This window comes from Stegodyphus dumicola, chromosome 9 (assembly GCF_044657685.1).
Source record: "Stegodyphus dumicola isolate Sdum_Otavi_A_Nest chromosome 9, ASM4465768v1".
NCBI classification, from domain to species: domain Eukaryota; kingdom Metazoa; phylum Arthropoda; class Arachnida; order Araneae; family Eresidae; genus Stegodyphus; species Stegodyphus dumicola.
This window is the reverse complement of record NC_140776.1, coordinates 180014785-180040306: the sequence shown is the minus strand read 5'-3', so window position 1 is coordinate 180040306 and position 25522 is coordinate 180014785. Positions and strand designations below refer to the sequence as shown.

At 31.4% G+C, this 25522-nt stretch overlaps 1 protein-coding gene across 1 annotated transcript in view; it reads right to left on the bottom strand.

The window, feature by feature from the left end:
- Positions 1 to 3776: 3776 nt before the first annotated feature.
- Positions 3777 to 25522, bottom strand: part of LOC118203056 (ubiquitin-associated protein 1) — a 41030-nt gene continuing 19284 nt past the window's right edge. The window contains exons 4-7 of the mRNA XM_035375300.2: positions 19997 to 20944; positions 8807 to 9037; positions 5404 to 5505; positions 3777 to 4163 (exon numbers count right to left, since the gene is read on the bottom strand). Of these exons, the coding sequence (XP_035231191.1) occupies positions 4038 to 4163; positions 5404 to 5505; positions 8807 to 9037; positions 19997 to 20944 (1407 nt within the window). The 3' untranslated portion in view covers positions 3777 to 4037. The remainder of the gene's footprint in view (positions 4164 to 5403; positions 5506 to 8806; positions 9038 to 19996; positions 20945 to 25522) is intronic.

The following is a 25522-nucleotide window of genomic DNA, read 5'->3' as shown; positions in this document are numbered from 1 at the left end:
AAATCTATGTGTAGTGTGCAATAACTTTTGGGAAATTAAAGTATGTTAATTAATAGATGATGAAAGATTCTCAACTCCTTGGCAGAGGGCCTTAAAGTGGCTCAATTTACGACATAACTGAACACCAACAATTCATCCATCTGATTTTGATGCCTGGCAAAATTTGTTGATATATCACCATATATAGCATGTTTACCTAAAAATTTCTAAATAAGTGTTCGAAAGCAAATCTGAGTCACTGTACCATAGTTGCCAAGTCTTACAATTTCAAAAGACCTTTAAACCAAAAAAAAAAAAAAAAAAAAAAAATTATATTTATAATTCATATTTATAAAAAAATTCATATTTTAATTCATTCATTTAATTCATTAATTTTAATTCATATTTATAAAAAAAAAATTACTTCAAAATTAGTAAGTTTTGGGTTATTAAACTAGCTACTGAAAAAATGACATTGAATATGATGTTTATTTTACTAATATGTAAGTTATGTTTTCTGATTAATTTCATGAAATTTTATAATTTTAAAATATACTGATGAAATTCCAAAGAAGAAATAAAAGTACATTTAAACATAATAAAAATGAATTAATAGTTAGTATATATATACTCGTATAGATAAGCTTAGCATATGCAGATTTAAAGCAAAGCCATGTTTCATAAAAAGCACTGCAGATCTTTCATGGTTTTTTTATGGGATTACGGCAAAGTCTTGAGGGCTTGGGGAGTCATGGAGAACTTTCTAAGGGAAACTGGCTCGTATGTACGTTACACATGGTGGAAAACCACGAAAACATCCATGCAGCCAGCCCATTTGTAGGATTCGAACCTCAGACTAAACTGCTAGTATTCAGTGATTTTATCACTCGGCTGCTTGTGGGCTGATCTTTCATAGATTCTCACACTAAATACAAATTAATAAAAAATTATGCTGAAAATCATTAGGCCAAGGCCGACCAATGGCTGAGTGATAGAAGTCGCTGGATGGTGATAGTTCTGTCATGGGTTTGAATCCTATAAACAGTGTAGCTGCATAGGTGTTTGTGGTTTTCGCCATGCATAACATCTGTATGAGGCAGTTTTCCTTAGAAAATCCTTTATGACGTCATCCCTCCCCCTTAAGTATATAGACTTCAAGTGCTTTGGCATAATCAAATACGTCAAACCAATCATTAGACCATGCGGACAGGCTTCACATAAGTTTTATTAACCTTCTGAGCAGAATGGGTTTTGGGATCTGTCATGAAGACTTGTATTTAAATAGTATTTATTAGTGCTGTTTTTTGAATTTTTGTTCTTTAAAAGAACTTGAGAGTTAACATAGTATGTGTGGAATCGAGGTTCTTTGCTGCAGAAATATAAGTTGCACTAAGTTGAAAAAATAAAATTAATTGGTTACTTTCTTTCCATTTAACAAAATAGATGGACATATCGTGTCAGACTATGACACATTAGTGAAATTATATGATGGATAACATACGAATGTATTTGACTGGTACATGACTTGATGGTATCAGCACGTGATATTTCTTCCAGTGTGTTGTTCCATGTTAGGATTATGCATCACATTTCTGTACCACGCTCGAGAGAGTCGGCAAACACTTAGGATAGGCAAGGCAGGAAAGACAATCTTCAACACCATTAAAACCGGGAAGACACACAACCCTTTCTCTCACTGTAGAGAGGATCCTTCCGTGCAGTTATATAGTTCACCTTTTCTGCTAAGCGCAGTCATGAATGGAAGGAATGCAAATTTTCAACAATTAGATAAATTTGTAAAATTACTTATTTTAGTCTCTACTTTCATAAACCAAGTAAAAAAATATCATGACTGGATAAAGCTGGTTATAGCACACAGAAAGTTAAGGAATCATTATATCTTGACATTTTTTAAGAATTTTTTCATTAAAATTTTCTTCATTCCATTTAATTTTCTTTTAATGGTATAATAATTTTAGGCTATTTTTTTAAGGTCCGATTGGTCGCGAAATGAAAAGTTCCAATGACATTATGGGCAGATGTCGTGCATTTTCTCATGTCAATAGTGTCAGGTCTCTTAGCCCATAAACATGCCTCGAACAATTGTCTCTCTTACGAAGTGACAAGTTCATGCTGGCGTTTGATTTCTGCATGTTGAGGGGTGCAATGCAGTTGAAATTCATTGATAACTAACTAATGTGCATAGAAAACACTTTCATGACTGACAGCAAAGTGTGGCATTGGTTTAGAAATTTTGAAGCGAGACATGTACAGATGTTCATGATGCAGGCAGGCAGGGAGGGAAGCAAGTGTCAACTGATGATCTTGTTCAGCGAGTGGATCAAGCAATTCGAGAAAATCATCAGTTCGCAATTTTCTGTGTTGAGTGATTAGTTTCCAGAAATTTCAGTGAGCTCTCTATATCATCGTGAGTGAGAAACTCCAGTACCATAGACATTGTGTGATGGCTTCCGAAAATGCTGTCTGACCATCACAAAATACAGCAAATAGGTGCTACCATGCACTACCATGATAAAAGGAGAGATTTTTTTAGAATCATGACAGTTGACGACACATTGGTGCATTTCAAAACTGAAGAAACAAATGAGCAATCTAAACATTGGATGCATATCATTTTTTCAAGTAAACCAAAAAAGTTCAGGGAAGCATTCTTCAGCAGAAAGTGTATGGCTACTGACACTGTGTTCTGGGACCAAAAAGGTGGTGGAATTCATGAAATGTGGTACAACCATCATTGCAGCATCATACAGCATTACTCTTGAACATTTATGAAGAGCAGTTGAGAACAAGCGCAGTGGAATGTCATCACGCATTGTCGTTCTTCGTGACATTGTGTGGCTGCACACTATAGCTGCAATGAAGACACTCCTGCAGTGTTTTTGGTGGGACATGTTTGATCATCCACCATACAACCTGGACTTGACTCCCTCTGATTACCATCTCTTAGCTCACATGAAATGCTGGCTATGAAGACAGAAATTTCAGACAACGAGCTGCAGATCAGCACAGAGAATTGGCTTAAAACACAGGTGGCTGGCTGCCTTCTATGATGAAGGTGTTGAAAAATTGGTACCATGCTATGACAACAAATGTCTCAGTTGGAGCAGTGATTATGTAGAAAAGTAGCTGGAAGGTGTATCTAAATATTCCGAATTGAACAATTTTATTTTCAATGTGGTTTTCATTTCATGACCAATCAGACCTTGACAAAAAAAAAAAAAAAAAAAAAAAAAAAAAAAAAAAAAATTAAAAAATTTCCTTATTTAGTTATCAACTATCTAGGTAAATTAAAAACTAGTAGGTCTTTTAATTTATCCGGAGACTGAAAGTTATGGTGAAAATATGACGTTTCCTGGTTTCACTGGGATTGTTAGCAGCTCTTCTATATGAAAAATAGAAAAATTCAAAATGCAAAAACTGAGGAAACCAAAAATATGTTCTTTCTCCCATATACTTTCACTTTCCTGATGCACAGATATCCCTTAAAAAAAGTTGAATTTTTTCAGGGAAAATATAAGAATTCCACATACTATAATTTTATAATCATTACTTTAATTTTTATTACATTTAATACTTCAAAATTGTTTACTAAGAAAATTATGTCATCTCATGTATAAAATTCCTATAGACAGTGTAATTAAATAGACCATTGTCAATACTAACAAATGAACAGTTATAATGAAATGAGATTTTAAAAGCATTTGGTAATCAAACCTGTATATGCTAAAAATGTGTATGCATAAATAAAGGGGAAAAATACAATTCAGTATTTGAAATAGATGAAAATAAAAATAATTTTATTTATTTTATGTATGTACATAATTACTATGCATGATATAAATTAATAAATCATTTATATAAACAGAATGATCATGAGAAGGGGAAAAGTGATCAAACTGTGACCAATAACACAGTTACCCTATAAAATACTGTGAATGTTTATAAAGTCCAATTCCCTCATGATTTACAACATCTTTTCCTTATGTAGTATATAAATCACATCATTAAAATAAGAGAAAGCACTCTAAAAATTGGTATCAAGGTAGCAAAGCATCTATTGTTTTGTTCCAGTCATTTTTGTTCTGCACCAGAGCCTTCTTGATTGCATTCTTTTCAAATCCCAAATCTTGAAATTTGTTCAGAAGATCCAGAAAAACTTTTGCCTGTTTTAAAATAAAATAAAAATTTGTAATTAATGAAATAATAAAAAATTTTAACACTTGAAAATATTTGTGAGTACTAGTCACCATATTTTAGGAAAGATTTTTCCTTGACATTTCATGAAAAATGAACACTTTATTTTTAAATAAAAGGTGTTTTTTAGCAGTTAATAAAATAATAAAGTTTTATTTCTCTCTTTTTAGGTTTTACATTAAACTTGGGAGTATTTGCTCATTAAATGATTAATCAAATAATATCTAAGAATTATTTAATCAGGATTTATTGAATACAAAAGTATTATATTTTTTAAATACATGTATATGCAAAGAAAATGATATCAGTAAAAGACGACAATGTCGTGAGAAGATAAAGTATAGTAGGGACTTTTTTCCTCTTTTGAGATAGCAATAAGTTCTTTCATAATAATGTGGCAATTTATATACGGGGAAAAAAAACTGCATGCAGAATTACTTTCAAAGGAATCTTTATGCTGTTAAACAAGAGAACAAATAAGTAAATACATGTATTACTTACAAATGGCCAGCAGTACAGTTTTTCCTAAACTGAATCCTTATGCTTATTCTAGTACATTACATTCTATACATATACAGTATGATTAATAACTATATTAACAGCTAGAATTGAAATCTGGAGTTTATTTAAAACATTTCTTTAAATTTCCTTCTTATCCTGTTTTTCAATTTTAAAGTCCGAATATTTTTTGCAAGAGCTATTTTTGAGAATCTATCTCTATTTACCATCAAAGCTTGCAGCAACCTGTAGATTCGACTAGCACAAAATATAAATGAACTAATCATATAGTGCACTTAAGATAAAACTCAATATCTGAAAAGCAGTGGAGAAATATATTCTTCACAAATGTTTATCACATTAACTCAAAATTATTTTTAGACAATGAAATATACATCCAGAAGTAATACTAAAATGAAAGATGCGATTGTAAGAACAGCATACTGACACATGCACAAAATGCTAAATAACTTCAATAATAAAATTGTATATTCAATCAAAAGTCTTATTAATGTAGCATATTTTTGTTAAAAATTATTTGCACATTCGTACCCAAAAAAATATGATTAGATTAACCATGCTGAATGTGCAAAAAATGAAACTTTACATGTTTACATACAAAAATTACAACAAATTGCTAGCACTTGTGAATTATTGGAGCCCTACCATATATTCCAGAAGGAATAACATAGAAATATAAAACTGAATTACTTGATCTTGATTGTAATCATGTAAATGAAGTGCCGCTTCTGCTTCTAAACTATCATATCCAGATTCTTCTAGCATCTGAATCTGACACAAATGTTCCACAACCTAAAACAGGAAAAAAAATTAATAACACGAAAAAAAATATTATTAAAGTTTTGAAATTTGAAAATGTAATATGCCAAGATTAAAAATATAGTCCTATATATATATGATGTGAAATATGTCTGAAGCTATATATATTGTATGTCTGTTATTGTATTTTGTAAAGATTAGATATAGTAATTATACATAGATATTTCCTAGATCATGGTATACAACAAAGAGATGTAGAATATGTCAATTATATCTGAGTATAAATGGTAAAAAATACATATTTTTCAAGTGTTTCTTTCATTACCTTCTTATAACCATAATAACTCTTTCATTAAGCATGTATGAGTGCAGTTAGGGACAGTTACTTCCAGGTATAAATAATGAACTCTCTGACCGGCCAAGCTTTATATACTGGCTGAAATTTTTTTTTCTTTCTTTAGAATTTGCTCTTCTTAAAAAAAAAAAAAAAAAAAAAAAACACTTTAAGAAAAAATATATATGTCTGCGTGCATCTTGAAATGTCCAAGAAATTAAGGCAATATATTAAAAGTACATAAGTGCAGGTAAGGTAGAAGCTAAGCCAGCACCTATGTATTTTAGAATCAATAGTATACTCTAGTTCGGGGCAGATAAAAGCCAGCCCTTCTAATTGCTTAATCTGACAAATTATGAACTACTGCTAACTAAATTTCTCTCTCTTTTGAACCCAATTTTATATGCAAACTACCGAAATCAAGTGCACATGTTGTTACAGTATCTACAGTATACGAGGGCTGTTCAGAAAGTATCGAGACTGAATTTATTCTTTTATTCCAGAAAACCCCTAGCGGTGGGACCGAGTGCATCATGCACGCGCATGTTTCACCTCGTTTCACAAAAACCGGCAGGTCTGTACAGTGCGCCGTTCAGTCACACTGACTTCTTTCATGTGGAGTGCTTGCATGCGTTCGTCGAAAACAAAAAATGTCTGAAAACACGGAGCAGCAAATCTGTATCACTTTTTGCTTTAAGCTCAGTAAAATGGGCACTGAAAGCTACGAGATGATGAAAACAGCATTTGGAGATGAGGCGACGAGTCGTGCTCAGGTTTTAGAGTGGTTCTGGCGATTCAAGGAGGGTAGGAAATCGGTGGACAGTGATCCCCGTTCTGGACGCACGTCCACCTCTCGCAATGAGGACAAGATTGCACAAGTGCAGGCAGTGGTGCGCTCTGATTGTCGTTTAACAGTACAAGAAATTGCACAGGAGTGTGGTGTTTTCATAGGATCATGTGATGAAATTTTGAGGAAGGACTTGAACATGCACCGAGTGTCTGCAAAGCTTGTGCCGCGTCTCCTCACTGAGGATCAGCAATTCCAACGACTGGCAATCTCACCTGATTTGTTTCAAAGTGCAAGCGATGATCTGGAATTCATGAAGCTCATCATCACTGGGGGTGAGTCGTGGATTTACAGATACGATCCCGAAACAAAGCAGCAGTCGTCACAATGAAAAGCTCCGGGTCTCCTCGGCCAAAGAAAGCACAGCAGGTGCGAAGCCAGATTAAAGTCACGTTGCTTGTGTTTTTCGATGCAGATGCAATTGTTCATCATGAGTATGCTCCCCAGGGCCAGACAGTGAACACGGAATTATACTTGGACATCACGAGGAGATTAAGAGAGGATGTTCGCAGAAAACGACCGGTGTTGTGGCCGTCCTCTTGCTGGATGCTTCATCATGATGGAGCCCCAGCACACGCCAACAATCTTGTGCAGCAGTTCCTGGCAAAATACTGAACAATCCAAGTAGTACATCCTCCCTACTCGTCGGACATGTCACCTCCCGATTTCTTCCTCTTTCCCAAGATCAAGAACACCTTAAAAGGACACCGGTTTCAGGACATTGAGACCATAAAACAGAATTCGATGCAGCAGCTTCAGGCCATCCCAAAGTCAGAGTTCAAGAAATGTTTAAACGTCGTTGGGCCAAGTGTGTTACTACCAATGGAGCATTTTTCGAAGGAGATTGACTCAAAACCTGTGACCTGTTTTGCATAATAAATTCAGTCTTGATACTTTCTGAACAGCCCTCGTATATGCACATATATACATGACTATACTAAGAGTCAACTTAAGCTGAGAATAGTACACATGCTAGGAAGCATGTGCACTGACAAAGAATATAGTTCTATCATTTCTAGCAGCTGTAATTTAGAAATTAAACAATGAAATATGAGTATTGTTGATATAAATAGATCAATCAGGAAAGGAAGCTTAGGGAAAGAACATTTCAGTCCTAAATTTTTATTCAAAAATGAAACAGTGCACATGTCAATTATTTGATACCAACAGCAACAAATCCCATTTTTAGCAAAATTACACACTGCTAGTAACCTAATCATACTTAGCTAAGGAAAGAAATGAAATAATTAATTTCTTGAAATTTAAGTCTACATTTTATATTTCACTGGTTGACTTGCATGTAATTCACTATGACCTCATGTTCACCATCTGAGGCTTGTTGAAATTAAGAGCATAAAATGCTATTTTAAACTTTATTTTTCAAAATTCTACCAGGGAGGGAAGTTCACCTCCACCCATCGAGCTCTGGCAAACAATACGGGAACTGCAAAAGACTGTTACACAAACAACAGCACATAACACAATAGTGTAGAAACAAGCACCTGTTTCTTTGCTAGTCTGCTACATTACAACAGATACTTAAGGCCATTTCTAACTTTCTTTTTTTGCCTTATAACTATAGTAACAATTATTGCAGAAGATAGCTGAGTTCTCCAATTTGCTAAAATCTCTAATCATCTCTGTGCATTGAGTGATGATGACACCGGTTATGATCATAAATGAGAAGAGGATTGTTACACCCTTGGAATGCTTATTTTAAAATAACAGGCTATAATACAGTGGTCTTCAAACTGTGTTTTATAGAACCTATGTGTTCCGTGCAATTCCTTTCAGGGATCTGCATAGCAAAATCAAAAATGCAAAAAATCCTTCTATACCATGTGAACATCATACTATTAAATGTGCAAAATAATTAAATATTTTTTATTTAATTTATTATTGTTATCTAAAATAACATGAAGTAGATCAGTTTTTATAATAAAATAATGAGTTTCTTTTACTATTTCCACATAAAGTGCTGATAGCATTGCTATATTTTCAATGTTTTAACATTTACTTTTTGGAAATACAATAGGAGTTCCATGCTTTAAAAAAAGAAAAAATAATAATAATTTACAGCTCTATGAGTTCCTTAAGTCAACACAGTTTGAAGACTGCATTGTTGATACATGAAGCAATTCACCATTTATTACCTTTTTTTCATCCATTCCTAAGTGTTTCACAGTTCGAGCTACTTGTCCTCTTGAGAAACCCATGTCTGTTATTGAATCAACAACTTGTCTTTCATTATCATCTAATTCATAATAAGGATCGGGCAAGCCAAATGGTTTTGATGCATTGCTATCTGAATTTAGGATGCCATTCCTGGATGCATTCTCATGGTTTGTAAATTGGGAATGATCATTTTTATCCATTTTATTAATCTGAAAAATTACATGAAGTTAATACTAATCTGCACAAAAAGGGAGAAATAAAAATCTTAGTTTAAAAATATACTTGTTTTATTTTTCTAACAAAAGAAATAATACATAACAACTAAAAATAGGTGAAATATTGCTGTTACCAGATAGATGTAATCATTACTGTTTTTCATCCAGTTTATTTTGCCTTAAAGATTATTATTATCAATTTGGTAAAGAAATAAAAATAAAAATAAATTTTATATTAAAAACAAACCTTTTTTCCACCTAAATTTAAGTCAATGAAACATTTTTTTTTTTTTTTTTTTTTTAGGAGGCTGGGCCGGCTTTTCTTACTGCTAATAATGCAATCTATCAACATGAAATGCATAATGGCACTTTTAAGTCTCATGCAGCTCCTAGCAAATTATTACTGTAGACAGTTATACTAAGCGTACTGCTAAAAGATATTACACACAATATAAATAATATATACCTTCATTTTTGAAAAAAGTAATACATTAAACAAAAAAAAAAAAAAAATCATTAACTTTATGTACAAATATTAAACTGTATCAAGTAGAGTTCTTGTTGGTTGCTTAAAATTCATTTGTTTCTATTTCATTGCATTGTATTCATTTGTTTATATTCTTCATAAGTTAATCTCTGACATTTCATCTTTTCCCTAATAACTATAAAAAATTAATTATTTTCTTCACATGTATCTTTTTAGAAGAAATATACCATAAACGTATAGGTATAAAAATGAATTTAATGTAAATGATTTCAAGTTGCAACAGAATAAATACCATTGGAAAATAATAAAAAAAAAAAGATTATGTTTTCTTATGCATTTTAAAGAGCAACAATGATTTTTTTTTTTTTTAAATTAAAATATGTGCAAGTTGTCACAGAAAATTTTATGAATTTCTATAGTCATCTATGATGATAAAAAGAAAATGTGTATGATGAAGCATTTCTAAAGTATTCATGAAAACCAAAATAAGGCAATAAATTTATATGGAACAAATTATATTTAAATTGTGCAGTTCCAACCTTTTATCTAACAGCTACGTGTGTAGGAATCTCGTGAACACTTAAATGAATAATCGCTTTATGTCAGAAACAGATATGTAAAACTCAAGAAAGGTTAATTACCCTTTATTTCTCAAAATCAGAATTTTACAGATGGTCCCTTTCTCAGGAGGTACATCAAAGCTTCTACTTGGGCTTGAACTTAAAGTAATAAGAAATAAACTTAACTAATGCTAACTAAAAGATATAGCCGAAGCTATGAAGAAATTTCTAAGCAGTTGGTCCCTAAATATCAACTAAGCTGGCGAAGTTATCATGGACCTGAAATACGGCCGAGCGTAGTAATAGCTTAGAGAGAGAGAAGCCAAAAGACGGACACTGACTAGTCAGAATTTAAGGCTCTCTAAATGTTAGAGACAACCACTGTTAGTCTAAGTCAGTGGAACTTAGACTTAAATACCGCTCTTACTCATTTGCATTAACCATAATTCTAAAAACACATTCTGCTAGGAAATTTTAAGCTGAAATTAGGAGGGACAGGAAAATGGCCTAAACTAAAGGCAACTGTTAAAAACTTAGGATAAACCTTACAACATAATGCAAAAAAGCATTTCACGAAAAGACTTTTTCTTGATAAAACTTAGATAATTATATTTTATAAATCAAGAAAACATTTTATTATTAAAATTGCTTTGTTTGTCAAAAGAGAAGAATTGTGATCTTATACTAGCAAACTTTTCATTTTAAATTTATACTACTGGATACAAATATAAGTTTGATAATATCTTCTTAAGCATTCAAAAGTTTAATGTAAATGACTTCAAGTTGCAACAGAATAAATACTATTGCAAAAAATAAAGATTATGTTTTCTTAGGCATTTTAAAGAGCAACAAATCAAAGAAACTATTAACCTTTTAACTGTCAAGTTATTTTGATGATTTGGGTGCATAAATTGCCAATTTTGTTTATCTCAAAAATGAAATGTTTGCCTCGCAGTCAAAAAATAAATAAAATAAAATAAAAATAATAATAATAAATAAATAAATAAATAAATAATAAAATAAATAAATAAAAAAAATAAAATAAAAAAAATGCAGTGCACGTTGAACTTTAACCTCTATCCTTTGAAACCTTCAGTAAAATGCTGCCATCTGCTGAACTGAAGCTGAAATAAAATTCTCATGATATATATTCGGGTATAACAATACGATGCGCTCAAAAAAAAAAAAAAAAAAAAAAATTAGCCCGAGTAATATTCGGGCGTGACATTTTAGAATACCAGTGCTCGGGCATGACAGTTAAAAGGTTAAGTCATGGGCAAAGATAAAATGTTTACAAACCATACAAAGAAGCATGAATCCAACCATCTCAGAATAAATATTCTAACATTATGTAAATATATACATAAGTACAGCAAGAAATAAGAGGTCTGAATTATGAAACAATACCAATTGACAAAGTAAAAGTACAAATAAAAGTACAGCTCAATACCCTGATGAAATGTCCAACAGGAAGAGATATAATTATGGACTGGCAGTAACTGACACTATTGTAAAAAATTCAAGCAAACAACTTGATTACAAAGCAATCATAATTTAATACTGGTTGAAGATGGACTACAACATCTAGTGCAGTCATCTTTTCTGACCATTTTTTCTAAACTGCAAGACAGTGAAGAACAAAAATAATAAATTACATCTTTTATTTATTCTATACATACCTTCTAATAAAAGTATGAAATTATTAGAATTTCTGGTAGTGTGGGCACAAAGACTGCAGACAGTAGTAGCCTAGTATGTTGCAATACATCATACTTCAAATCTTTAAAAAAGTTCCAACTACAGTAACTGATTGATGGCAGTCACTGTACTAGTGTTTAAGCAAACTATGGCCTAGATGTGCTCAATCAGTGAAAGACTGTGCAAGGATAACACATAATGCAATACTCTAATGATAAATTTCGAAAGTGTCACCACATGTGGATACAGTTCATGATGCTACATGCAAAAGCGAATTTCATCTAGAAAGATATAATGTACTGCCCTTCAGGAATGTATGCACATCATTGAATGTACCATTATAGCCACAGATGCCTGCATTTACCATCAAAATTACATGAAGCTGCCTTGCAAACTGTCCACAATATCACAGCACATGTGCAAATACTTATTCTTGTTCCGTATATTCTTAATTCCTGAACTAGGATATGTGATGCATGGAATATGGACATAAGATCTGTCCTTTATGCATTGATATCTTGTGGTGGCTATGATCCTGCAGTTCACTCCATGCCGTTTCTGGAGCCACTGATTTCATATTTATAGGACAGTAACTGGATTTCCAACAATGTCAGCACATTTTCACTTAAGATACATTGTAGTCACAGTACACTATGATCATATTTACACACATGCTGGTTTATAAGGCATATCTAGATCCTTAAACAAATAAAAATTTCTGTAATGCACAACAGGTAAACGCACTACAATATCAAAATACAGACTTTCAGCTTCCCAGCATTGCCATTGCCATTTGCTGACATAGACATGCAGTTAGAAGTGACATTATTGCTAAATCACATTTTCTGTTTCAATAACTTGCTAATTTTTTACCACCTATCATTAAATATGTAAAATTGTATCTCCAATATAGTTGTCTTTCAACAGTTATCAGAACCGTATATTCTATGAAAATAGCCTCATAATATGCACCATTGTTTCTAATGAACTTCTTCATATATTTATTTGCAGTTTTACAAAGGAATACCCCTTCAAAAAGTAATTTTGTACTTTTCAAACATTTCTGTGATAACAACCAGTTTGTTGCCAAATTATGCAGTCCTTGAAGGGGGGGGGAGATGATCGCAACCAAATAATAAACTCCAAATTTGCCATAAAATTTAAAAAAAAAAAAAAAAAAAAAACACAAAGAGAGAGAGAGATTAGAAAAACATGAAAATTAGGCAACATCAAAAAAGAATAAATTCTCATGTGAATACTAACAATGCAGTACCATTTCAATAGGAAATTTTATTTCAGACTCTTAAATAAATTTGGCAAACTTAATATTTAATGCAGTAATTTTTAAAACTTTTCTCATGATAAATATTCTTCCATGATTAAGTCCTAGAAGTTTTAGGTATGACTGAAGTAAACAACTTCTTGACTAATACAGCAATTTTGTTTTATTTAAACCTCAGCCGGAGGGGCTGGCGTATGGTACAATTTCAGAGGGGTGGAGTATGAAGGATGGCAGGTCATTTTTCGAGCCTCTGCTTCATATTTGAAACTATTTAATCTTATAAATTGCATTAATAAAATGATTTGTCATAGAAAAAAGGATATTAGAAAAAGAATAAAAAAAAAAGCAGTAAAGATGGAAATTATGAATTTTTAATTAATTAAAAAAATGGAATGCACTGGAAATGTAATGTATGCTATGTTATTTTATGTATTAAAATTATAAGATCATAAATCAAATTTACAAATTATACATATTCTATAAAGAAAAGTTTGGTAACAAATTTCACAAATGAAAAAATTAAAAACCTTTTGCTACTTTAATCCTCTTCAGATTGTCACTGTTCACTGCGGTAGGGTTTGCAAAGTTGTATTATCTTGCCCAGATGATTTTTGCAGGTAAACTTAGAACACTCAGAACATTTTATGGTAGTATAATTATTCTTCATTCTACCACATTCAGTGCAACGTGTTTTGATCTTTTTTGCAGATGCTTCCTTGTCCTTTTCGGCCATCTTGTCCGTTCTGTTGTTACCAACCTTCTAATAATAGCTTTGGAATGTGAGAGGAAAAATGGCATTTTAGATGAATCTGAAGATGTGGTTTCATCAAAGATGTAACTAGATTTTTCAAAAAATATCTTCTGAACTTGATGGCTGCATCAGGTTTGGTGAAGTTCAAGAGCACTTGCAAATTTAAGCCGCTATGTTTAGCAGTGCAAAAAATATTGCCATTGTCCACCTCTTGGTTTTTTTATGAGACAGTGAAATTGCTACAGAGTTGGTCTATGATGTCAACTCAGCCTTTACATTTATTACAATCCAGGATTATGCGAGGTTTATTCATTTCCTTGTCAATTTTGTCATCATTGTGCACAGTACTGAGCAGTATTACAAACTTACTTTTTTTTTTTCATTGTATATGAAAAAACTGCCATACCATTTTGAAAACCAAACAGCGAACTGCCGACTTATCTTGCTTTTGATGGCTGGAATTTGGAATTTCCTTTTTATTTTTTTCAGCGTGCCCACAAGTGTTACACCTTTGGTAAGAAGATATTGAGCTAGTGGATAGCTTGTATACTAATTATTGGTTGTCAGATTATGGTTGGAACTTTAGTTACACACCAGTTAGCCTTTTGACGATGTCAATACTTGAATTAAAAGCCTCGTAAGAACCTGGAGGTTGACTGCCATAATAAATTTCAAGCTCTAATGTATAAAAAATTTGTGAGTTAACAACTGAAAAAATTTTCAGATCGTACTTTGTGGGCTTGTTGGGGATGAATTGAATAAATGAGCATCTCTCGCTAAAGGGTTCAAACTTCTCGTCGATTGCGAGTTCGTCACCTGGTGTACAAAAGTTTTGACAGTTTTGATCAAAAGATTAAAAAAATTCTTAGTGCAGCAAGCTTACAGTTTTCTTTGCACAAACCTTGCACCTTTATTGTCAAATCTAATAGTAGCATACAGGTTTCTGAATCGCTTGAGACGCATGACCCCTTAAAAAATTTCAATTCCAGTACTGTCTTTTGCCCATGCTTCCTCCAAATTGAGTTTTGACATTTTTTGCACCCTAATACGAATAAAATTCCTAAAAAGGCCAACACTTCTGCTCTATTAGTATCATACATGCTTCTCTTTGATATGTTTTGGAGATCATCCACAGTCCTGTTATTTTTGAGATAAATATTTGTATATTGTACAGTAGCATCAATCATATTTGTATTTATGATTTTCTGGAAAACAGAAAGCTCATCATTTATATCGCCACAAGTTTTGGCACTTGGGAATATTTTTTTCATCAAATTTTTTAGAGGCGTTCTGGCAAATTTGCTCTTGAGGGGAACTTCATTCCACTTACAAGTTTCCTTTTCTTCTTTCAGAATCTTTCCTCCAACTTTCTTCTTTTTATAAATTGTTTTTACATAAAAGTCCTGATATTCTAAATCATTTGGGTCATTTTCAACATCATTAAAATCGTCGTTTGCTGGAGAAACATCATTTGAGGAAGGAAAATGAGGATGTTTAGAAATATTTCCTTCAATTTCTGAGTCACTCTCATGATCAGAATGTTCAATGGCATCTGATTCATCGACATCACAAACTTAAATTTTGTGTTATCCAAATTGTTGGAGTCCTCATCAACCGAGACTTTTAAAATGCACAAATAATCTTCAGGAGGTACAATATTCTTTCTGTGTATACAAACTTGGAGGAGCAGCACACTGCGTTCACATACGCAACATGAACGCAAAAACTGCTTTCAGAGGGAAGGCGAAAAATAGACTGATCAGAAATACCAGATGTGTTGCACTCACGGAATGTTTCTAGAAGGGTAGAGGAAGCTCAGGAAGGGGTGGTCTAAAAATTACAGCCCAAAAGATGGCATTGGTGTACTCGGTATGCCGGCTCCTCCATTCAAGGGTTAATATCAATAACTAAATATTTATGATGTGAAATAATGCCCATATAAATCTACACACCTGCACTAATAGTAAAAGTTATTCCCAAAAAATTAAACATCTTCAATAATCATAATGTAACAAAATGCAAAAACTTAAATTCTGTGACTAACTTTGCTAGCTTTTCAATTTAACATTTTCAGCTAAATAGAAGTTTTATACTGTATAAGTCCCCCTGCTCCAAAGTAAAACCCAATTTCCTATAGCTAAAAGAATGTAAACTAAAATATCTTTCTAAAATTTCCATTAAAAAAATTCTCAATCTATAGGAATATCAACCTGATATCAAACAGCCATACTCAGTGTGCAAAACAAACACATTTATAATAACATATACAGTATAAAGTCCGTAATCCGGACTTGACGGGACTTCGGCGATTCCGGATTAGGGGTTTTTCCGAATTATAGATCATCAATTTAAATCTGGTAAGATGGCATACAGAAATTATAAAATTAAAAATATGAAACCATAATTTATGAAATAAAGAGCAATTATGATCTAAAGGGTATCAAAATTTCAAAAAAAAAAAAAAAAAAAAAAAAAAAAAAAAAAAAAAAAAAAAAAAACTTAATATTTATTTGTTTACTTTATTATAAACATTTTTATCAATGTTAGTTTTTTAAGTTGGTTCGTATTTGTCCTAATACTTTCTCTTTAATTCTATAAACAGACATAATTTCTTGTTCAGTTACAAAGTTCCACTCTTTAAGTCCTGTAATTGCTGTGTCGATAATACCGACTAACTTGTCAATCGAAATTTTTTCATTTTCAACAACGTTCTCTGTTACTTTCTTCACTATCGGAAGCACGCATGGGTAAACGCTTTACTGGCTTTACGCGCATGCGTAAGTTTGTGGCTTTGAGGTGTGGATTATAGATCATTCCGGATTACGGACTTTGTACTGTACTGCATGAAATGAATAATTATTACTTTTAAGTATTTTCAGCTAGTAACTAATGACTATTTTACAAAATGTAACTACTGTGCATTGATTGACTAAAAATATATGAATACTTTGGAGCACTTCAACACAATCCTCCATTTTGTTATTCTCACTCTATATTCTTTTTTGGGTTAGTTTATAATTTATTCTGCAAGCATGTATATATAAAAAGGAAAGCACAGAATATTGATCCATTTTTGCATTATAGTGGTCACTATAATGCAAAAATAAAAAAATAAAATAAAAAAATTCTTTGTTGTAATTGAAAACTAACACTACTCAACATCATACAGAGGCAAATAACTATTCCAATCAATATTTTCTTTCTTCTGGAGGGGTAGAATAAAACTTTCAAGTGCCGTTTTTGCATTATTTAGAGAACAAAAATTTCTTTCCAAAAATAAATTAACCATAACACCTTTAAAAAATAGCAGCCAGAAACCATACACCCAATTTCCAGCACAAATGCCTTTGTTCTTTCACAACTTTGAAATCTGCATCTCCAAATGCCTTTATTACTGATACATAGTTATATTTTGTGATCATTTTTACATATTCTATTATGAGGTAAAATGCCTTTCACATAGAAAGAATACTGTCCATTACCACATGCCATACTTAATACAATTTATGCAGTGCTAAAGCATAAGCAAAAACCCACTTTAAGCTATAATAATTAGCAACTGCAAATTGTAGAAACTATATGCAAGAAGCAAACAGCTCGGATCATGAAGTTAAAAATAATATTCACTCAAGAAAGGATTAAATTCCTTTCCAATGAATTTAATTTCCCTTAAAAAAAAAAAAAAAAACCTGTGAACACTAGAAAAGCTGGTTTAACTGATAAATTTTTACCATTTTTAAAAATTATTATTTATTTATTAATGTACTTTGGCTAGCTTTATTAACTCTATTGGTTTTGTTGTCAGGGAAAGTTATACTACAATTTTATGATAACACTGACCACAGTAGTCTTTGATCTGTTATAGCTCATCAGTTATTCCAGGCTGAAAAGCATATGTATGAGATACATGAAGTATAACTTATAACTACAACATGGCCCTAAAGAAACTCCAGATGACCTTGACCAGCATCAAATAGTGATAATTAGTATATATATATATATATAACACATAAATATAAATCTTTAATATTACTTGAGATACATATTACATTAATATATATCTCAAGTAACATAATCTATAATGCTAGGCCCTCAAAAATTGTAAGTGTAAGGATTATGGCCTATTTCTTTCACTATATGGGCTTTATATAGAGCATTATTTTATATAGAGTCATAACCACATACATTTGCAGATGCTATTGTTATGATTAGTGGTGCTCTCATTTAAATCTGCAATCTTGCTACAACCACCTAGTCACCAGATCTCAATATTATGAAACATACCTAGGATGATACCAATGTGCAGTGGAATGCAGAAATTCTACATCATACAAAAATAAAATCATAGACTGCTTCTGTAGGAATTATGGTGGTCACCAACCTACACAGAATACATCCAAATACTTGTGAAGGCCATTTTCCCAAAACTCCATGCCACTGTAGAATAGCAGAATGAAATGCCAATTTATTTTTTTTTTTAATGCATCAAAAGTTTAATCAAATAGTTTTATTTTGAAATCTCAACTTATTTAAATAAGAAAATAAATGGATTCCTGAAACAGCATATTTGAAACTGCAATTAAATTATGTTTATCATCTACTAATTTAACTCAATGCTTTTGTTCAACAAAAATAACAGCTAATTATAAAATTGAACACCATTGAAATGCTTATAACTGTACAGTTAGGAATAAAAAAAAAAAAATAATAATAATAACCGTGGAACTAGAAGTTAAAACTTACCACCCCCCTCTTTTTCTTTTTTTTTCTTTTTGCAATATTTTTATGCATTATATGAATGAGATACAGATGAACAGTAGATTTATAAAACAATGTCAAACAATGACTAAGACAGTATGAAAGATATGACAAATTAAATAAGTGGTGTGCATAAAATTTTTTATAATAATGCAAATGCAAATTCTAAATTTTGCTCTATGCGAAATCCTAAATGCTGAAATTGCACTGCTTGTTACATTAAAAATATTGTTTAGTTATATAGAGTCTTAGAAATATATTGTTGAAAACTGCCAAAAATTTTCTTGCTATTTCAGTATTCTAAGACAGTTAAAAAACATTATTACCACCAAAAAACCTGCATGAATTTCAACTATTAAAATTAGAGAGAAAAATACATGACATTGGACAAATCCACTACAAAATTGCCGTACAAAGATATTCTATAAAATGTTGAACTAAGCAACACATACTAAATCTTATGTAAAACAAAATTAACATTAATTTTCTTACTTGTATGTTACATTACATTTAGGTAGTATGTAAATGTAAAATATAATTTGTTAAAAAATTTTCATTTTCCAAAAATAAATTTCAAAAATGGAAAATGAATGAGTACTTGGGTATTAACTGGTACTTGCTGACACATCACCAATACTACCACCTCTGATTCTGCTTTCTTGTGGGTACTGCAACATCCCTAAAAACTGTTCCAGATTCTGTACAGAGATGTGACTTTTTTATTTCCTTTTTCTTTTCTTATTAATATTCTTTTTTTCTTTCTTTTTTGGCCACAGACGTCTGAAATAGTTTTCTTTCTACTTTAGCATCTTAAGACTAATTAAAGCAAACACAAAACTGTTATCCTTTTAGTAACTCTTTCCCAAGAAAAGTTTTCAGGAGAATGGTTATCTTGTTGACTTTTACTGCATTTAGCATTATTCGCTTATAAGATTTACTGAGAAATGAAGCAGAAACAATCCATTATTAGGCCTGTGATATTTCGCCAAATGATTACGAGTGTTCCAAGCATCACAACTATACGATGCAAGATGTACGAAGGAAACATAGCATCAACACCCGCTGAGAAAGTCTAGAATAAAAATAAAAACAGGAAATTGATTTGAGAGAAATCATTTGAATTCTTCTTAAAATCTTTATGAAGGCAGAGACATCTACAGAAAATAATAATCTGATGCAGTTTTAAACACAACTGTTGAACACTACCTGCTGCCAGAAAACCAGTTAAATTTCCTGATGTTGAAAATAATTTCATCACCAAAAAAACACAAATAGAATTTTACTGCTGTATCAGCACGTATCAGCTAATACCCAAGTAGAAATGAAAATTTCTCCACAACTAAGACAATTAAAAAATAGGCAGAGCCAAAATTCTGAATTTTCTTTTCACATTGCCAAAATAGAACATTTTACTTACTAAAGGCTCAGAAACTTCTGTAGGAAATATATTACTAGGTGGTGTACGTGATCTCTCTTGTTCTGTGGCATATGCAGTTTCGAGTTCAGACAGATTGCATATATCGGAATAACTTTTGCATCCACGCAATTTTGCTTTAGATGTAGATGCTGTTTCACTGGTCATTTCAGAAATATTTCTGGCAGTATGAGATGAAATGTAAGGCACTTCAGATAGTGCTGTATAACTTATATCACTAACAAAATTCTTCACCTCTTCTTTTGACTGGGAATTAAAATCACTCACAACAGCAGAAACGCTCGGATAGGAGAAAGACAGACGAGCATCACTTTTAGAACCAGATAATAAAGGCATGGGATTATTACAGGACCCATATACAAAATCTTCACTAGAACTATTTGGAATTTTTTCAGAATTAAATTCGTGTTTTTGAGAAATTGGAAAGCTAATGGATTTTGAGACATTGCTAACTGCTTCTTCTTTTGCAGAAGTAGATATTTCCAAATTCTCTGAATCTTGCAGCTGTGATTTCTCTTTGTCAGATATTTTACTATGTAAGTCCTGAAAGACACTACTTAGTTCTTCTAAATCATTAATAGTTTGAAGTTCCATATAGTCAAATGGACTTGAAGTATCGTTTTCAAAGTCTGATAAGTTAATTCGTTTAGTGGCATCCTCAATTTCATTACCATTTGAAACTTTTTCGACAGATTGCTGAGGTTTTGGCTGTAAAATTATATCAGACTGCCATGGTAAAACACGGTGGACATTTGGTTTTAAAGCTGAGTCAAACCCTGCATTAATGGTTTGATTAAAACCATCCTTGTTAGAAATATTTAACGTACTTCCAATATTAGTAGAACCATCTTTAGCAATTGATTTGTCTTCTAGCTCCGCTTTTCTTCTTCTTTCTGACTCCAAAACACTCTTTTCCAAAGAGAAATCATACTGAAATACAAAATAAAAACATTTTACTCTATTTAGAATTTATTAATGATACTTTCTCTTTAAAGCAGTCACAATACTTAGTGACTAAGAAACTAGAAAACTCAATCTCCCAATCATTATATGCAAATTTCAAGTGTCGCCAAAATCTTATGCAGTGAATCGCATAAAAATATCTAAATCTATATAATCAATGAATGCTAAAAAATAACTAGAAGTTAACTAAAATTAGTTATTTTGGTTAATGTTAATTTTATAAACTATTATTCAAATGCCAGCAGATGGAAGGAACCAAAAACTAGTTGGTACTTTCTTATATTATCTGAATCCCCTTTTGAAGTCACGGAAAGGTATTCATGAGGCTAAGTAGTATGTCACTAAAATATTTACGTAACAACCCAAGCATGCACATAGAACATCTACTTTGGTTGGTACGAAATGCTGAATTGCATGGTTGCCGAGTTTGGGCAATTCTCTGATGCTTTTTTAAACTAAAATACAGCATTGTATACATGAGATCACAATAAAGAAACAGATCATTGTATACATGAGGGCACAATAAAGAAAAATTTCCAAAATCAAAACTGCTTTATTACTGCTTTTCTTGCTTTTATATTTTATTGATCAGTTGTTTTTGTATGAAATTCTTAGTGCACTACCATTTTTTAAAATGGCTGTTGCCTTTTACACATTAGTTTGCCGAAAAATTTGTCTCAAACAAGTTTGGGCATTTTGGTGGGAACATGGATAATCAGAAAGTATTAAAGTTTCTACTGCATTTTTATTAATCCTTTATTCCAAATACTACATGATAAAATCAACTTTTCAATTACTAATTTATTCATTAATTTTCAGAATAAATTCATTATAAAATATTATATAGGCAATGTTTTATGTTATTTTAATATTACTACAGTATTATAATGACACAACATATAGGCCAACTAAAACTGAGTTAATTTGTGTGGTATCAAATGCAGATGAAAAAATAGAGATACGTGTTTATAAAAACAGAATAGATCTAATTTCTCTTAAATACAACAGCTTATGCATGTGTCTGTGTGTGTATATATATATATGTATATCTAATAAGATGACTTAAGAGTAATTTGCTGCAGAATGATGATGGTTCTCTGCATTATATCCTGAGGAGACTTTATACTGCATATCACACATGCATTTGCTTCATACAAACAACTGTTTTGGGCAATTTTTTTGCCTGGTTTACTATTGAAAGAAAGACGTGCAATTTTTTTCCTTTCTTTCAAAAAAAAATTGCAAGTTCTTCGTTTTCAACCAATCAGCTATCAGCTTTTTTGTAATGAAGAAACAGTTTCCCCTTTACAATGTTAACCTCAAAGAGATTTTTGATCATTGGCTTATGACAAAGCAGAAGATTGTTTTAAACAGTTGTTCTGAAACAAATGGATGTGTGATAGTAGCTTTAGAAGGATGAGACTTGAAGGACATAGTGGTAGGCAGAATTGAATATAACTTTTATTTGTGGATACAAACTAATCAAAAATATATTTTTCATCACACATGATCATGGGCACAATACACACCTCAAATTTTATACAGAGTACCACATTTTAGATAATGGCGAAGTTGCAGCATGACAAAGTAGAATCCTGACAGGAGAACTGAAGCTATAAAGTGTGAACAATAATGAAATATGCAGGCTCACCAAGAGAAAGTTTTTATTTAGAATAGAAAGATTTTATTTCTGGAAATCTTGAGTTCAGGTTCCCAGTTAGCTATGTCATCGATGTTATGCAAGCCATGCAAGACGGACTGATCTAGAAATGACACAGTCCAGAAAAGTTATTATTACGATTTTTAGAACAGAGAGGGGGAATGAAGGGGTTATCACTATTTTAAATTATAATTTTGATTTGTATTAGTTTTTTACTGTAATATAATTTTGATTTGTAATATCTTACATATTCCTGCCCCCTTTCAAACAGAAAAAGGCTTAGTGACAGAGAAGCCTTTTTAGCAAAAGCATTAGAGCAGGAGCAAAGAAATATTATACAATATGTACGAAAAAGCAAATGAATGGCTTCAGGGACATAGCATTGAGGTTTTGTTACATTCATCATTTGCTTCAAATTCTCATATCTAGATATATAAGAATGCACAAAAATATAATTCCAAATTCAGAATGTATAAAAACATGTAAAAATGCAATTTAGAAGTATGAAAACAAAATGATATAAATGAAAAGCCTCTTAAGTTCTTGAAAACATAAAAATGTTCTTATATTCAAGACATATAAAGTTCTTGAAAAGACGTCTTGATATTGTCTCAGATTTTCACAGGTTGTAAAAACTTAGTCCTTTGTAAAATCTCAATGTTGTTGTCAATAGAAATATTTTCCAAAACATAGTTATGAAAGTGCATTACATTTAGTTCATACTTGTTCATTAATAAAACAAAAATCGAGTTTGCATATCGTAGAGCAATGGAATAACTAATATATATAAACAAAACAAACAAACAAAAAAGCAATAATAACAAACTTTGGCAAAAATGAGCAAGTCCACTATAATGGAAATTAGCATAATAAACTGCTGATGATTGTGGGATGCTCAAATACAATTTTACCTAAAAGCATAGGTGACTAGCTTTTAATATTGTATGACAAATGAAAGCTAAAAGTTTCAACTTACTCTTATGGCCATAAAATTCTGTTACATTATACACTAGATATGAGGGAGAGAGACCCAAAAATAAATGATTTTTTTTTTTTTTTTGGAACTCTACATTGCACTCTTTCAATATTTTGTATTACTACATTAATTTCAAAATTTAAATTTAGTAAAAAGTGTAACCCTTTTTTTTTTTTTAAATTTCCTTAATTCTTCTGACTTTGGTTTATTTATAGAACATTCTGAAAATTATTGGTATTGAATTTCACTTCTTTTGGGTCTCTCTGTGGAGCTGGTTCTAAATTTCTTACTTCTTATCTACATATATGTTTAAGATAAAAAAAAGTATGTAAATCAACTTTATAACTTAATTTAGCAATAGCCTTTTAATTCCTCTTTTTTAATTCAGTTATTCCCTTTTTATTCTAAAAAATTAATAACATTTCTGGACTGCATCATTTCTAGATGAATCTATGATGCATGTCTTGCATAATGCTGATGATGTAGCTAATTGGGAACTTGAACTCAAAATTTTGAGACCTGAAATATTTCTACCTAAACCAAAAACTTCCTCTTCTGTGACCTGCCATATTGGATAAATGCACACTTTAGCTTCACCCTCCATGCTGTTTGAATGCAATTTCGCTTTGCTCTTTCTATCGCAAAAATATTCCAAAATGTAAATTTCTGGAAACAGGCATGATTAGAGTGCCAAGTGAATTGAGGCCACAAATGTCAATTTAAATAAAAATGGAATTTCACACAAGCATTATGGCATTTTCCAAGAAAAGGCTCGCATCTACTTTAAGACAATAGTAAAAATTTGATAGATTATAATACAAAAATTGTTTCAAAAAATGTATAAAAAATATTTAAAAATACAAATTTTAAAAATAAATCATAAAAATATGCAAATTTTATTTGGAATGAACCTAAATTTTGAATTCTGAAAGAAGGAATCAAGTAAGTTAAAAAAATGTTAATAAATATAATAAATATATACCATATTAATGTTAAACAAATTAAATTTAAATTTTAACAAACACGTATAAAAGTAAAAAAGCAAATATAAAGAAAAAAAAAAGTGTAAACATATAAAAGATTTAATTCTCGAACTAATCTACAATATCATTTAAATTCAGAAGCATAAGCAAATCAAGTGCAAAACCAATCCATGAAAATAAATACACTAATTTAGCAAATTAAAATTAATCCAAACAATTTTTTTTAAAATGCATAAGTGAATGACTGTTGAGCAGGCAGGAGACAGACTTATCAAGGGGAAGTTGCCTCCAAACATAACTCTCCAATCATTCAATTCATGTTTCATCATTCATGCAGGCAAGGGTAAAAGTCAAAACCAAAAGTAAAAAGTGAAGAATGTCCAAAAAGAGATACAGTCAAAAGTCATTAATTCGGACAGCCATAATCCGGACCTCAAAGCTACAAACTTTCTGCGCATGCGTCGTATTGATGCATGCGCATAAGACCTTTACGGCTGCGAATTTGCGTGTGCGCAAAATACGTTTATGAATGCGCGTTTAATGTATAACGGACGGTATAAGCTAAGCTAAAATTATCTAATTATCTATTTCAGTTAATGTTGCAGATTGTGTTGTTCCTTAATCTTCGAATTGGATCTGGCTTATTATTTTTTGCAGACTGTTAGAGCAATTTTATAAAAGTAAGCTTGAACTTTCGATTATGTCAAATAGAATTTCCAATTTATATTTACTAATATGTAACAGATCTACAAAGCGAAAGAATGTTTCGGAGTCCATTAAACAAAAAGTGGAATTGCTGCAAAAAAGGAATAAAGGCATATCCTTTGTTTCGCGCAATGAATTGGAAGTTGATCTGTCAGCACTATCCTTATCTTCAGGGCAGATGTTTTTATTTTATTTGGCTTATAATTGCTTACTAAATGTAG